General features: G+C 36.2%; 1 protein-coding gene across 1 annotated transcript; it reads left to right on the forward strand.

Moving 5' to 3' along the window:
- The first annotated feature begins 3,164 nt into the window (after positions 1–3,164).
- LOC132611333 (AT-hook motif nuclear-localized protein 22-like) lies at positions 3,165–4,981 on the forward strand. The gene has a single exon (XM_060325786.1). The coding sequence runs from the start codon at positions 3,397–3,399 to the stop codon at positions 4,063–4,065; it is 669 nt and encodes a 222-aa protein (XP_060181769.1). The 5' UTR covers positions 3,165–3,396; the 3' UTR covers positions 4,066–4,981.
- The last annotated feature ends 11,840 nt before the right edge of the window (positions 4,982–16,821 follow it).

Genomic DNA, 16,821 nt, shown 5'->3' on the forward strand with positions numbered 1-16,821 from the left:
TTTTTTTTTTTTTTTTTTTTTAAAATCATGCATGTCTAAATAGGAAGAAGTTCTCCGAACTGGTCGTTTATACCAAACAAAGTACACTAATGAATATGATATGTGTCATTTTCTTACTTAAATTGTTGTCACTTATTTTAGTAAATTAAATGGAAGTCGTGAACATGGTGGTGTTTAGGAAAAATAATGAAATTATTCAGAGAGACTTGATAGGGCTACAGTATCCTAGGGATGAAGATTAGAATTTCATTTGGCACATATAATTCATTTAGATCACAGAGTTACTTGACATCTATGTTGATGGGGTAGCAGGTATTCATAGAATTAATCGAGGTGCGTGCAAATTATTTTAGATACCAAGCAAAAAAAAAAATAAGTCACTCATTTAGATACATGAGAAGCTTCACATCATTATGCATTATTATTAAATATTGAACCCAGCCATATAAAAGAGTAAGAATTATAAGCACATATAATGATTAAGTTAAACATTATTTATGAAAATTGTTGGTAAAAAAATATTTTGACTCTCGAAATAATAAGTGTCACATATATAAATTGAAAGAAAGAGAGTAGTTAGCACAAACGGTTGTGTATCTAATACCCTTTTTATCCTAACTTATGTGATGATATTTGATTAAGCATGAAATTTAAAAAAAAAAAAATTGAAACTGATGGTCTAAAATGTGTCTGATTCACGAAGCATTGGATGTTGGGGCGGAGGTTCTTGAAGGAAATGCAGCTGACTGATCGATGCCATCCTTTTGGTGTGTTAGCAAAGGAGATTGTGAGATAGAGAGCCGACAAACAGCATCTTTAATTGGATTTTCTCTCTGAATGGGGTATTGAGAGATAAAGAGACCACTAGTTACTCAAGTACTAGTACTATAAGATTCAGTGGGGACCCAAAAATAAAGAAAACATGAACACCAGAGTTGCAAAAGCTATAGGGAAAGTACAAAAAACAGTTGTAGAGTTGTCCTTATTTTTGGCCGATCCAACAAATGTGCAAGTGCAAACTGATCAAAGAGACAAAGGCATGCAAGGGTTGTGACTTGTGTCAGCGCTAACCTCGCGTTCTTTCTTTCAAGCCCCATCACCCCTCTCGTGCCCTCGTATTTTGCGGTCAAACCATGTGGTTAGGTTTTTTTTTTTAAAAAAAATAAAATAAAAATGAAATGACTACATACTTCTGTTGTATTTAGAAACTGGTCAAAAGCACGTACCTTAACCACATATTCAAATTGTTGATTTAGTACTTTACCAAGAGTCAATAGACAGGTACACATTGCTTCTCATTGGATCAGATTAGCAATCTAAAAAATTTGTGTGTTCTCCATGGTCAATGTTTATTCATACTTCGAAACTCATGTTAAACTTTATTTTTAGTAATCCGATGAACCACCGTTCATTCAATAATACAGCGCCACATTTATACACCTTCAGCTATGAAATTAATTGTAGGAATTTATACAAAGTGAAAAGAAAAAAGAAAAGAAAATCTTCAGCAATGAGAAGGGAGTCACGAGGGAAATGGACCACATCCAGAAGATGAAGTTGCAAAAAAAATGACTCGCGAGATACGGGGGATTTGACACTTTTCAAGCATAATGGACCCACGGTTGCTAAAACTGAGGAAAATTAAAAAGTTTCACAAGACTTTGCACAAGATATATAATATGGTCCATGTGGTTACTGGAAAAAAAATGAAACTGGACCACCCCTCTCCACTGCACACTCACGATTCAACCCAACCACTCCGCTCCCCCCCGCCCCCACACACACCGTTCCCCACTCCTATAAATAACTTGATAGTGTAAATATTTTTCACTCCATCAATGCATAAAACTTATACTTGTAAAATAGGGCTAATATCCCAACTTGTGCTCTTCAATTACTTTCTTTTTACTTTTAGGATTTGTTCATACTTGTAAATTAGTTGTATAGAACAAATGACAGCTAGTAAGTAGCAACATATAAGAACACAACGTTCCATGCAAGTGGTAAGTGAAACATAATACAATATGGTCGGAAGATTTAACTTTGAAGAAAAAAGGGAAAAGCTTAACCAATCAAGTATAGTATCTACGCATGTGAGGAAGAGAAGGTTTTTGTTTTCTTCTTAGTCAACGAAAATGAAGAAAGTTTATGGATCGAGTTATCGAGACAGGCCAACTAAATTGACATAGGGAATTTTAAATACTCAGCGAGGGGTTTAGGGTTTCGACAACTATACCTTTTACATGATATGGTATTTGAGAAGAACGAAACTATAACAATAAAAAGAAAGACTTATAGAGAATAAACATATACTCCTACATGACATTTCAAAATCACCCTAAATACCGTGTTATTTTCATGCTAACTCCTATAAGAGTATATTATTAATGACAAAAAGAGACATTCAAATGAAAATTCAAATACAAAAAGAATAGCCCTTTCATAAGAGTCAAAGATAAAATAATGTCATAAAAAAGTCTATAGAAACCAATGATCAAACCTTGATTGATTTCCTTGTATGCCTCACAGGGAGGGGAAGGAGGACCCATCCACCGCCCTTTGGCACGCGGAATTAACAAAACCAAAGAACAGATACACCACAACCCATATATGGTCAATCTAAGGGTGTGTTTGTAGGAAGGAAAAATATTGTACGAAAAATATTTTTTGAAACAATAACTGAATTTCTTAATTATTTTCTGGTGTTTAGTAAGTAAGAAGAAAATATTATTCCAAGAATATTTATAATATAATCTTAGCAACTGTGGGATAGAAGGGCCGGGAGAAAAATATTTTTTTGAAACAATAACTGAATTTCTTAGTTATTTTCTGGTGTTTAGTAAGTAAGAAGAAAATATTATTCCAAGAATATTTATAATATAATCTTAGCAACTGTGGGATAGAAGGGCCGTGGTGAGCGGGTTGTGATGTTGGGTTGGGGAGGAGACTATTAATGTAGAACTTGATTTCTCTACTTTCATATAAGGAGTCATTTTCCTGATTTTTAAGAAACTTATTTTGCTGAAGAAAAAAAAATCAAAATAGTTTGACCAACCAAACATTACAAAATTAAAAGTCGTTTTCCTCCGCACCAAACACACCCTACGTCACTTCTTATTTCTCAAAGCTTATTTAGCTAACCCTAACACAAAGCTGCCAGCTAGCTTCTTCAAGTGAAGAACATAAATACTCCCAAATTCACCCTTTCTTATAACAAGTCTGTGAGTACCTTGCAATAATCAAGACCCTCCTCAGAAAATAGTCTGGAAGCAAGAAAAAGAGAAAACAAACACACATACTTTTTACCTCCCACCACTATCCATCTTTTGAATCATTAATTCCTTTCCTTAGTACTTCCATTTTTGTAGAAATATAGAAATATTGAAGTAAAAGGCTATGGATGAGGAAGGAGATCCGATGAACCGAAGGCCAAGAGGCAGGCCCGCCGGATCAAAAAACAAGCCCAAGCCTCCCATTATCATCAACCGAGACAGCGCCAATGCCCTCCGAACACATATCATCGAAATCGCGGACGGTTGTGATGTAATGGAAAGCGTTTCCAATTTTTCCAGGAGAAGGCAAAGGGGAGTGTGTATCATGAGTGGAACGGGCAATGTTACTAATGTCAACTTAAAACAACCAGCCTCACCTGGTGAGATTGTAACTCTACATGGTCGATTCGAGATCTTATCATTATCTGGATCATTTCTTCCACCTCCAGCTCCTCCAACAGCTTCAGGGTTGACTATTTATTTAGCTGGAGGACAAGGACAAGTGGTAGGAGGAAGTGTTGTGGGGACGCTTATGGCGTCTGGGCCTGTGGTTATTATGGCTGCTTCGTTTAGTAATGCTGCTTATGAAAGGCTTCCATTGGAAGAGGATGATCAGAATCCACTTCCAATGCCTTCACTAGGATCTCCTGGAGGACAGCAGCAGCAGCAACACCAACAACAACAATTACTAGGTGACCCATCGATGTTTCATGGAACGCCGCCACCAAATCTTCTCAACTCCATTCAGTTACCTCCAGAGGGCTATTGGTCAACAGGCCGACCTCCATTTTAACATGAAGGAATTCATACAAGGGGTATTCTTTCTCTTTGTTTTTTTTTTTCTTAACTTTCTTCTATTATATTGGGAGATCGGAAAAAGGGAAGAGGCATACTGAGAATTGAACGTACTCACACCTTATTGTGTGGAAAATTCCCACCAGCACAACTAGTCTATAAGCCTTCGTTGTATTCTGTTTCTTGATTCACTTCTAATTAGCCTAAACTCCCTCTCTCTGTCCACGAGTTCTTAGAAAGTATTTTTGGGAAATGATTTTTTTGGGCCGTTGACCATTTTTGAACAATTTAGTTCGTAACCTCTAGCTTACTTTGATTACATCTTTTCTCTAACAGGATTTTGTATTGTTGGTTTTCCTATTATCAGGTTATATGACAATATGATATGCTTGTAATTTGATCAAATCAACCTTGTAAATTTTCTATTTTCTGGTGAGTTTCCCTTGAGCTAATAAAGAATTTAGATTCTTTCAGCAAGTAAGAGTTTGGGAATTTCTGTGAACCGTACCCCTTTTTTTTTTTATTTTATTTTTTATGACATTCATTTGAGCAGAAAACTAAGGATACTGCTGTTAATCCATAATCATGATACTAGGTTGCAGTGACGAGTACTAATTGAGTATGGCTTTAATTTGTTTCTTGGCAATAGCAGTATATGTACACAAGCTAGCTAATCTCAAAGAAGAAGTCTTCTTCGTAATGCTGCAGTGTTACAAATTGCATGAATTGAACTTATAACCAGAGAAGTGTTCTAATTTTTCTTTTATCGAGATCTTCCCTGAAGTGAAAATTTGTAAACCCAATACAACGTGAGTTTTCTCTTTTCTTGTTAAATGAGACCTTGCAAGTACCGGAGAATTCATTTGGATTTAAATTATATTATGCAAAATTGTCTCACACTAAAATTATATCTTGATTTATTAACCCCCCCCCCCCCCCCCCCCCCTAGAAGATTGCTTTCCATTCATTAAGGTTATCGATTAATGTCCGTATAGAGAACTACCTGCAGTTATAAGTGATCTGATGTAAAATATTATTTTTGTATCATCAATGCATATAATTTGTCAGAAAATGTATTGCTTTTTGGTGCTCCTCGTACCTACTGATAATGCTTAAGAATATATTGTCTCAGTTCTGGTAGCTGTTGACTAATTAAATACACCAAGCTGCCCAAAAATGAGCTTTAATTAAAAGAGTGCTGTCGCCTGTCGATATTCTTTCCTGGAGGATTTTTCTCCAGCTGAGCTAAATATTTAGGTGTGGTGATAGAATTGCAATTCTTCGATCACTTAAGTGCTGTGTAAAATTTATTATGCATATTTCTTTTGAGAAATAAAAGTGTACAGAAGATCACATATTTTTCGATAAAAGTAAAACTTTGACAAGCTAGCACTTAGGTCTATAAAAGATTTCCATCCATCATTTAAAAGTGGAAAATATAGATAAGAATCGCTTTCAAGTTTCAACTGAGTGATGAGCAAGAATTTGTCGTAATGCAAACACAAGTACATATATGCTTGTACATGATGTATGACAGATTTGAAGTATTATCACGGCCCGCGATAATGAATTTTTGGCCTAATTATCTAAATTTTGAAACAATTAATTTTTTAATTTGACAAAAAAGTGAGTCGCATTTTAATTGGCAAATTTTGAATCGGCCGTGCTTTTCATTAATAAATCTCTACAAAATGTTATTATCTGATTGGTGTCGGCTGCTTTGGAGCATCCTAAAGGTGACTGTGTTAAAGTCTGTTTCACATTGTAGTAATACAGCTTCAAGACAAGACCAAAAAGAAAAGCTAAGATAAAATAAAATAAAAAAGGAAGCACGATGCATCTAGCGAATAAAGTAATTTTGTTTTGCAAGAAGTTCATCATCAAAGTCAAAGTCAAAACCATATGCTTTTGGTGCGCTATTTTCTTCGAAGTAGAATTGTCCATGTAGGGGCCAAATTTGTCCCTTCGAGAACATCAAATAAAATTGGAGTCGCCAGAATTTGCTTGCCCAAGCCCATATAGTGGCCCAGACTTTGTATACAAGAGTCTTAACAAATGCCACACCACCTAAAAATTTATTCACGCAAAAGTTAGGCCTTAACTTTTATAGCATCCTGCAGAGTAAAAGAAAAACTTGCAAGGCAAGTTATGCCTTAATGCATAATTTCTATATAGAAGTTGTGTCTTGTCCGACATAACTTTTATCTTATGCATAACTTAGAACTACAGCAGTTATGTCTTATAAGTCTAACTTCGAACTACAACATAACTAAATTATGTCTTATAAGGCTTGCAATTTTTTTTTTATTGAGCCGGGATTCAAATCCAGAATCTTGGGATATTTTCGGCCACTTTTTTTAAATAAAGGACAAAAATTAAAGACCAACAATGTGAGGGACAAAAATTAAAAACGTCAATTTCTGTCAATAAATTCTCCTAATTATAAATATGTGTGTATTAACAAATTGGTTTAGTTTTTTTGTTTCAACACCAAATCAAACTAAACCTAATCGATTTTTTTAAGTTTATTACCAAATCAAACCTATATCCTTTTTTTTTTCGAATTAAATCGATTTGATTTAATTTTCAATTTCCTCTAAACGCTCCTAATTGAAATGGCCCTCCGTCATAGATGCACGCCATCCAACCCAGCCAACTGCGTCAAAAGCCAAGTCGAATCTCAGTAGATGTGGGCTTGTGGCATTACACATTTGCAATGGATTCCTAATATTTAGGAATGTGGCACCGACAATTTCCTCTATTTTAGCCCCTGGTTAGAGACATGTCCAATCACTATAGATGGAGGTCGCAATCATATTTTGAGCTAGAAGAAATTACAAGTGTGAAGTCAAGATTTTTACTAAAAATATTTAAAACATAAAGAAGTAAATATATGAATAAGTTGTTATGGAATCGGAAAAACGGAAGAGAAAATTGAAGAGACAATAAACTATAACTCTTTGTATTGATTCTTGAATTGTTTCTTGCATTGAAAAATAAAAGACTACATCTCTACTTATAGAGAAATAAATAAAATAAAAAGAAAAGGGTTAATGCATATGCAATGTTACATCTCGGAGGTTCGGACCGTTGCATTGTGAGTAGACCAACGCGAGCTCTAGGTGATCATGAAGTTCGTATGAGGTTAAGGAAAGTAGTTGACAATTTTCAGTGTGTACCACAAGATTTTAAAGTCATATGAATCGGTGAAACTAAGTTCGTCAAAGGAAGTGAAATGCAAGTCATTTTTGGAAAGGTTTTCGTAATAATTGAGCTAATATTTATTTAGTAATGTCTTGAGGAAGAGCTATAGGTCCTGTCAGATGGTTAGTGAGTGTTATATAAGTGTCAATAAAGTTACATAAGGATTGGGAGTTGAACGAATCGACGCGAGAAAGTTTCAAAAAATGTTGGGTTGTACGACCACTTATACGGACCGTATAAGTTATACGACCCGTATAATGGTTATAACCATTCCAGAGAAGGGTGCAACCATGGTGGGATTATACGGTCCATTTATACAGACCGTATAAATGGCCGTATAATCGGGCTGGGCCAGTTTTTTATTTTTTTATATATAGACGACCCTTGCTCATTTATATCATTTCCAACATTTCCCCAAGTCTTAAAAGCTCTACAAGCTTCCTCCAAGCATATCCACACAACCCAAAAGAGATCATAGATCAAATAGCAAGAATCAAATGATCTAAGTGTTGGAAGGCTCACTGGGGTTTGTAGAACTCAAGATTTTCTTTGGTGTTACAGTTGGGGTTTCACTTCAGTGAATGATTTGGTTCAAAGCTTGCTCTTGTGTGATTAAAGTGAGTTTCTATACTTGTTTCCATATTATTTAGAGTGTCTAGTTATTGATAACTTGATTGAGGGAAAGAAAGCAAAAGAGGATGTCCAAATGTGGGTTTGACGATGTTATGAGTAATAAATTGACTTGAGTTGTAATTGTTAGAGTTCTTTGGGTATAATCTTGCTATGAATGGTAGTAATGATGATGAGGACGTGTGGTACACGTGTGTATATAGAGTTGTATTGAAATTGTTGTTGTGTGTTGGTTATGAAAAGGAGTTTTGGGCGTGTAATGAAGTCTCTTAATGACGAAATTGATGATAATAGTTGACTGGGAGCTATTATATGGCATAATGGAAGTCCATAAAACAAGGGAAATGTTGTCCAATTTTCGCTAGCTCATGAATTATTCTAGTTTGAACTTAAGAGTGTCTTTAAGACTTAACCTTAGTATGATCCTTTTAAATGTAGATCTTGTGAATGTGGAAGGAGAACGTTAAACGATTAAGGAGACGTTAAGGTATGTTAAGGCTATTGCTTCTTCATTTTGGCATGATCCTATGTTATGAGCCAACAAGCGATTAAATGAGCTTCCATATTACTCTACTCTTAGAAGCACTAGGCGTATTTCAGTCTTTGATATCCCTATACCCCGTATGATTGTTCCTTCTGTTCATAGGTCTTGAGATTACTTATGTTGATGATCTTAGCTAAAAAATTGTCCATCGGCGGTTATATGACCTTATGTCACTCCAAGAGTTCTATGTATACATTTCAGTTATGCATTGCATTCACATACATATGCATATTGACCCATGACCAGAAGACGTTATATACGTGTCTATTATATGTACATGGGGTATGGGAAAATGGATAGGCGTTATATACGCATTACCACATGATCGGCTGGTGCACCTTGATGATGATATATGGATCGGTTCATACGTTCCTCGGCACTATTATATGGGATACGGATCGGGATGAACGTTCCTCGGCACTATGACCTATGTTTATATACATGAGCATGATTATCATTGAGAGCATGCAGATTATGCGCCCACAGAGGCATTTTCAGTTATACAGATACTTGCTCATACAAATCGATGCAAACAGTTAGTTTAGCTTTGAGTTCCAGATTCCGTTCATGATTCTTATGCTTGTACTTATGTTACTCTTATGCCTTACATACTCAGTACATGACTCCCCTATTACTCGGGGGGCTGCGTTCATGTCCAGCTCCGTAGGACCTCTATATCTAGCAGTGGTTAGTGCGCTCCATTTGATCCGGAGCTGCAGTCTATTTTGGTATGCCATTCTTTTGAGATTTATATGCATATGGGTATGATAGGTCCCTGTCCCGTCCTTTCTACAGCTTGATATTCAAGTAGAGGTCTGTAGACAGGTGTATGTCAGATGATGTAGCCTTGTCGGATCCTATTCTTTTGTGTACAGTATATGTAGTGGCCCAGTTGGCTTGCACTGTTCTTTCAGCTTGTATGTATGTAAATGTACAGAGTTCATGATGTCACCCCTTCATGAGGCAGTATGAGATCAGTTTTAGTCACTTATGGGCCCTTGATGTTCAGTATGGTTCAGATATGAGTATAGGTGTGTTTGGTCACTAGATGTCAGACACTCGTCACGACTCATCGGTTTGGGTCGTCACAGAAGTGGTATCAGAGCAGTTCCATTCTAGGATTGTCTACAGACCGTGTCTAGTATAGTCTTGTTTATAGGTGTCTTGTGCACCACTGTCACGACCCAACTAGAGGCCATGACGGGCACCCGGAGCTAACCTACCGAATACCTCTATGCATACATCTCATAATCATTTCTGGATGGACCCCAAAAGTAGCTCATGGTTGTCATAACCTGTAAGGACATCTACCACAACATAACGATGCATCTCTATATAATCATCAACAATTATGCCCATCATCACCAGCCGACAAGGCTACTAATATATTATACAATAATATGAACCGCTGGAGATGTAAAACATCTAACTGTACACACACGTCTACGAGCCTCTACATGGAATACAAATGATCATAACAACCAATACCAAATAGACTGCAGCTCTGAATGAAGTGGAGTGCCCCTGAGAATCTACTGATAAAACACCTACGAGTCTGATCCATCTCCCTGCCTACCTACGGGCATGAGCGCAGCGTCCACAAGAAGGGACGTCAGTACGAATAATGTACTGAGTATGTAAGGCATGAAAATAACATAAGAAGAAACGTGGAACATAACATGAGACCAAGATAACCTGTCATCCGGGAATGGATAATATGTAATGCTTGAATCTTAGAAATCATATGTAAGTAAGCATATATATATATGTGTGTGCGTGTGTGTGTGTGCGCCGAGGAACTTATGGCCCGATCCATAAATATAATATGTTAGTGTCGTGGAACGTACTGTCCGATCCATAAATATCATATGTTAGTGCCGAGGAACGTACGGACCAATCCATAAATATAATATGTTAGTGTCGAGGAACGTACGACTTGATCCATAAATATAATATGTTAGTGTCGAGGAACATATGGCCCGATCCATAAATATCATATGTTAGTGCCGAGGAATGTACGACCCGATCCATAAATATAATATGTTAGTGCCGAGGAACGTACGGCCCGATCCATAAATATCATATGTTAGTGCCAAGGAACTACGGCCCGATCCATAAATATCATATGTTTGCCAAGGAACTACGGCCCGATCCATAAATATAATATGTTTGTGCTGAAGAACGTACGACCCGATCCATAAATATAACATGTATGTATATATAATGTAAATAGCATGCATGAAAGCTCATATGAACTCTACAACTTGATCGGAGTGATGTAAGGTCGGTAACCTCCGATTTATATTATGGAGCAATCATTATTGTTATATCTCACCTTGAAGGAACAAGTAACATAAGATGAGATCGACAACAATGAGTAGAATCAAGGAAATCCTGAAATAAACTCAATGATCTCATAATAGCATTAAAACCATGAGCTTTGAAATTTCTAGAATTAAAATCATCATCATAATATTCATCATAGAAAACATCTCATCTTTAGTATCATAAAAAGCTTTTAAGAATCACGAACTTCTAACTTTCACTAGTCACGGCCTACGGGGTTGGGTCGTGACAGTTTAGGGTTCACTTATTTAGGAATCAGCATGTGGTGGTTTGTGTAATTTTGATACCATGCTTGTTTTGTTTCTACTTAGGTGTAGTCCTTCCCTGTCTGTCTTTTATCATTATGTGCCTAATGACTCAATCACTATCGTATTTGGAAAATATGCTAGTGATATAGTTAATCTATGATTCATTACTCTGATTTAGTTAAAAGTGGCATTTTTTTGTTTAGCTAAATGGCTAGTTGCTAATCTTGCTCAGTTGCTCATAATATTAGCATATAATGGTTACTTTTGCTTCAGTAAACCCTACGATTAGTCTAGAATTCAGGGGCAGCCCACCATGTTTGGATAAAAGCTGTGAATGATTTGTGTCAATCATGTCTAGGCTCATTTAACCATGTTTGTTTTAGCATTGAATTTGTAGTTTAATGGATAAGCTCAGCTAGTTGTTGGTTGCTTAATTGTGTACATGCCTAATCTTAGTCGTGTCTAATACTTATTTGAGGGGAAATTATAACTGATCACTTGATCAATATTGGAGTACTCTCTTGAATTGCAAGAAGTAGGATCGCTCCTTATTTGGTGCTTCAACATCATCTGGTGATAATATCTCTTTATTTTCAATCTCTCCATGTAGTCCCCAAATTTTTTGAATTTTTTTAGCCATTTTGACAATAATATCTCTTCACGTCTCAATTGACTTGCTTCTTCTGTTATGTTACAGTAATATCGTACTACCAAACTATTGTATGCATATAATAATAAAAGCACATAAAATGCATAATTTCATGTCCAAGGAAAACCAACGGAAAAAAAAAATGATAACAATGAAATTCAACAAATTTAGAGAGTAAAAAAGAACACCGTAATTTATTACTAAATAAAAAGAATACCCCCCCCCCCCCTCGCCCCACCCCTCCCCTCCCGGAGCCGGAAGCTTCAAATACTACCAACCTCTCTTTTCCATCGCTGGCTGGTATTGATAAATGATAAGAAATTGTCAGAAAGATGCATTATGTGAAAAATTGATTCAAAATGAAAGTTCATCTTTGGATAATTATGTATGAACAAATAGAAAAAGAATTGAAAAGAGAAACCAGTGTTGGTAAGAATTGGTCACAGAACATAGCATTCACCTCGTAACGCCATATATCTATAATTTCAAGCCTTCTACCTTTCAAGATATTTCTCTTTGCCCAGTAAGCAAACTAATGGAATGGTCAGTCGCAATAATGAATCATTATGACCTATATGTCTAACTGATTGCAACACCTCAAATTCTCTTCAATGTACATTATAAGAATGAAGAAAAAACGGTTGGGTAACGTATTGGATTGGCTATTAAAAGGAGTATCGTTGATGATTCGATGTATGAAAATTAATGAGTAATGGAGGAGTAATTTATTTAGCTAAAGTCACCAATTAATACATAATACTTCCATTACGTGGTGTCGTTCATACATTTAGGGAAATGGAAGAGTCAAACTCAACAGCCTTAATCATAGATATGAATGTTTTTGTCGTTTTGTATGCATACCACGAATGTGAAGTAATGTTTATCAATTACTTATTTTGTATATTTACATTTTTGTACAATTAATGTTCAGAAAATATTGAATGACTTACGGGTAAAAAAAGTCGTTCAACATTTGGTGGACATTTTGGTAATTCAATTTTTCAACTTAGGATCTTTCCACTTTTAGAATAGTATGATATGATATGATGATACACTATATATATAAAAATATAATCCTTCCCAGTTACTCTATTTCACACTAATTGCGGAGAGACGTTGCTGCTAAACATGGCCCAAAAATGGTACATCAGCTGACAAATACTTCATGCTTAGGACTACAAATTACAATTAACACCGCAGTGTTACGAGTTAAAAATGAGATTCATAACTTAGTTGGATTTTTATTTAATAAAAATTCTAACTTGCAGTAATGTCAAAGAGTAAATAAAATGCATCATTCTCAACTATATTAGACTACCAAGTTAATTTGTGCAAGAAAAAAATATTGTTATCAATTTCCTTGCGCAGCCTTAGACAATATTTTATTTTGTTGTCTTTGATTGAGGCTTTGGGTCCCCAAATCCCCATATACAAGAAGTTATTAAACGTTTGGCCTTTTTGTATTATTACCAAAATTTATAATGTGTTTTTTCCGGTGAAAACTGATTAAATCAGAAAATCAATTAGAGATTTGTTTTTATAGGGTTTGAAGACATGTGAGGCGTACCCGATCTTGAAAACTCTTTTATGAGTCCAATTAGCGTGACAGTAAGTACGAGTAAAGCACAATGCGAGATAAAAAGCAAGAAATGATTCAAGAATGTAACTATTTGAAATAATGGATGATCTAGTGTATATTCCTTAGAGAGAAAAGAGAGATAATGTTAAAAAGTGTGGGCTAGATGATCCTCCCCCACCCCCACCCCCCAAAGATATTCTTATATAAGTCAAAGTTGGACTTTTCAAACCCCTAAGTACAACTGATGTGACCTCTCCACGGCTCCAATGCCCATACATGCTCCAGCACTTAGACCAATGTTGATTGATGTGACCTGAGTTGGTAGGAGTGGAAGCCAGTTGTAAAGACTCTTCGGACCTTCTGAGTATTGGGTCATGCGAACTCCCCCGGGTGCACTTTTCACCTAATACAATGTGTGACTTATACAAATTAAAATGTATGTTCAATGCAAAAACAGTGCAAGACATATTCTATGATAAGCTACAATTACTAATTGATAACCTGATAAAAATCGTAATTAGCATACTATCACAGGTTAAACCACATTAATAGTGTAAAAAATATTTACATTATCATTATATACTACCTAAAATCCTAATTAATACCGTCTAATACATTTTAGTAGCAAGAGTAACAACACAAAATTTTGAACATAAACAATCAAAGTTTTACAGAACTAGGTAACTTTAAAATGGGTTGGGGATGAGAGAGAAACTCTAACCAATCTCTAAAACCACACTCCCCCCATGACCAAAACCTATAGCCCAGCAATGGAAACTCCACCCTCATTATCACCGGAACCACCCTAATAGAGGACGACCAAAATCCAAAACACAGTTACAGAGAAGTAGTATTAGAGAAAGACAATACCATCTCCAATACATACCAAGACACACTTCACAACAGTGATGTTCAAAATTCAGAAGAAGAAGGAGAAAGTTCTAAAGACTCAATCTGTCTCTCTGAGGAGGAGATGAACAGACTATACCAACAATGGAGAAACTCCTTAATTATTAAAATTTTCAGCAAAAAAAATTCCCCACCACATCGTCAAATCAAAATTGATGGATCTATGGCAACCAATAGAGCACCTAATCCTGGTTGATTTGGATTGGGACATCGTTATTGTTAAATTCCATAAAGAGGAAAACCTCACCAAAACCCTTGAACAATGTCCGTGGTTTATGTCAGGAAATTTCCTCTCTGTGCGGAAATGGGAGCCAAATTTCGTCCCCAGGGAAACAAACATCTCCTATACGACGATCTGGCTTATAGTTCCCCAACTACGTACGAATTCTATGATAGGAAAATCCTGGAGAGAGTAGGTAGAAAAATTGGAAAGTTACTCAAAATTAACTTGTGCACATCGTCAACGCTAAGGGGAGGATATGCTACAAATCCCACTGCACATACTGGTAACACAAACAGTTAGCATTGGAAGTCACAACAGGCGGTGATTTATAAAGGTGAAGGAATCCTGTGCAAGGGTTGTGGAAGAATTGGCCACACGGCACAAAAATGCACCTTTGCAACTGAAATTCCAAAAATCGATAAGCCTGCAAAGGAAATTCAGAAAACTGACCTACCGAAAAGTGGAGAATGGAAAACAGTAACTTTTCCTAAGAAGAAGAAGCCAATACAAATGAAGGGCAAAGGAAAAGAAGGAAAAAGCATACGGAAAGCAGCCATACCAACCCAGGTAAAATCTTACAATGCAACTACAGGTAAGTTCTTTGAAACCCAGCATTTTAAATTTCAGGCAAAAGCCTTGTCGGAACCTTCCCCAGACGGGGAACCATCAACGAGTAAAGTGAAAGAAAAGGCCCAAGGTAAAAGAAAAATTGACCACATCACCAATGGGCCCAATTATTTTCCTTCACCTAGGACCTATAGACCCAATGTACAATACCCAATAAAATGGACCCCTACGGACTACAATCCTAAAGATTTGGCAGATAGAATCCAAAACGATGTGCAAATTCGCACCCCACCCTAAACCAAAAAAAGTGGAAAAGCAGGTGGGCCCAAGAGTAGGGCATCTAACAAATGCTTCCACACCCAAACCAGTACCCCATTTGAGTATACCAGAAAACTCTCCACACCCCATGGGGTGGTTTTCCGGCGCTCAAAAATCACCAAACCCTATGGAAGATACTATGTATCTCCACAATCATTCTCCAGCTAGTGGTATGACTGTTGTCCCATCCCAAGATATCACTATTATGACACAGGTGAAACCCAAACGTCATCGTTTCTTTGAAACGCATCATCGTCCTCAAGAGCAAGCCTAAATAGACCTGAACCTAGCAAATATGGGAGACCGTTGAACCCCCAGCCGAAGAAGCGACACTGTCGATAAGGATAGACAGGATACCGATGCCTTGGCTAGAACTAGCACTGCATGGAGCAAGCTTGACTCTCAAATGTCAAGTGAATCAGACTCCGGTGACACTACTAGTCCAAAACCCCAACTATTTAGCACAAGTGGTAACGGCAGCTCTAAATCAAGGGTTCGAGAACTATGGCAGTCAACTATGGTAAGTAGCAATGTTGCAAGCCCAAAACATGCCAAACTTCTTAATTGGCCAAGTGGGGAAATTAACGTGGAAATACAATAAGGACATACTATTGGCACAAAACAACCCAGATTTTAACTATTGGCATCTAATAGCCAAAATACAGAATTCCTTCTTAAATATTGGCGTTATATAACCAACTAATTAAATATACAAATTAATTAATTCTCACCTATTAAAAAAGTATCTCCTTGTATCTCCCCATGTTCCCTCTACGTCTGTAAATTTTCAATGATTAACTACTCTTGAAGATTTTTTCAACACCACCAAACAATTGTACATAAGGAAAATTGGGGCAGGAATGTGAAAAAATGAGATCAATTCACACTATATGTACATCCTATTGTGCACCTTATGTATTAACATATAATGTATATCACACAATGTATATCTAACACTTTTCAATGTATCACATGAGTGTTGGCAATATAATGGAATGGGCAATAAATGTATCACATTCTCAATGTATCACATTTTTATATATACAAACTATCTCACATTACTTCTCAATGTAACACTTTATTAGAGCCTAAAATCCTATATACATAGTATTCCATTGGTACGACATATGGATTTAGAACTGTGGAGGACCAGCACACCAGGAAAAACACACATTAGGCAACACACCAACCATAAATAGAAATATGAACTTATCATAAACTTTGTAACTTTGTTTCTTGGTTCTTTTTTTGACATTTCCTTTAGACTAAAACAGAGAACTAGGGAAGACTTGAGAAGAAAGGGGGATAAAGGGAATTATGTACAAAGAGATGAAAAAAAAAGTTTTAACCAAAAATAAATCAAATAGCTAAGCTTTAAAGAGGGTTTACCTTCAATGTATTCTTAGATTTAACATTGTATTGCTTCTGAATACCCTTAGTGTTATGAGATTTGACTTTCTCATCATCTTATGTATCATTCCCGATTGCAATTTTTTTTCCCTTTTCAATTGTATTGTTTTTTTTTAACTCCGAATCT

This window comes from Lycium barbarum, chromosome 1 (assembly GCF_019175385.1).
Source record: "Lycium barbarum isolate Lr01 chromosome 1, ASM1917538v2, whole genome shotgun sequence".
In the NCBI taxonomy this organism is placed as follows: Eukaryota; Viridiplantae; Streptophyta; class Magnoliopsida; order Solanales; family Solanaceae; genus Lycium; species Lycium barbarum.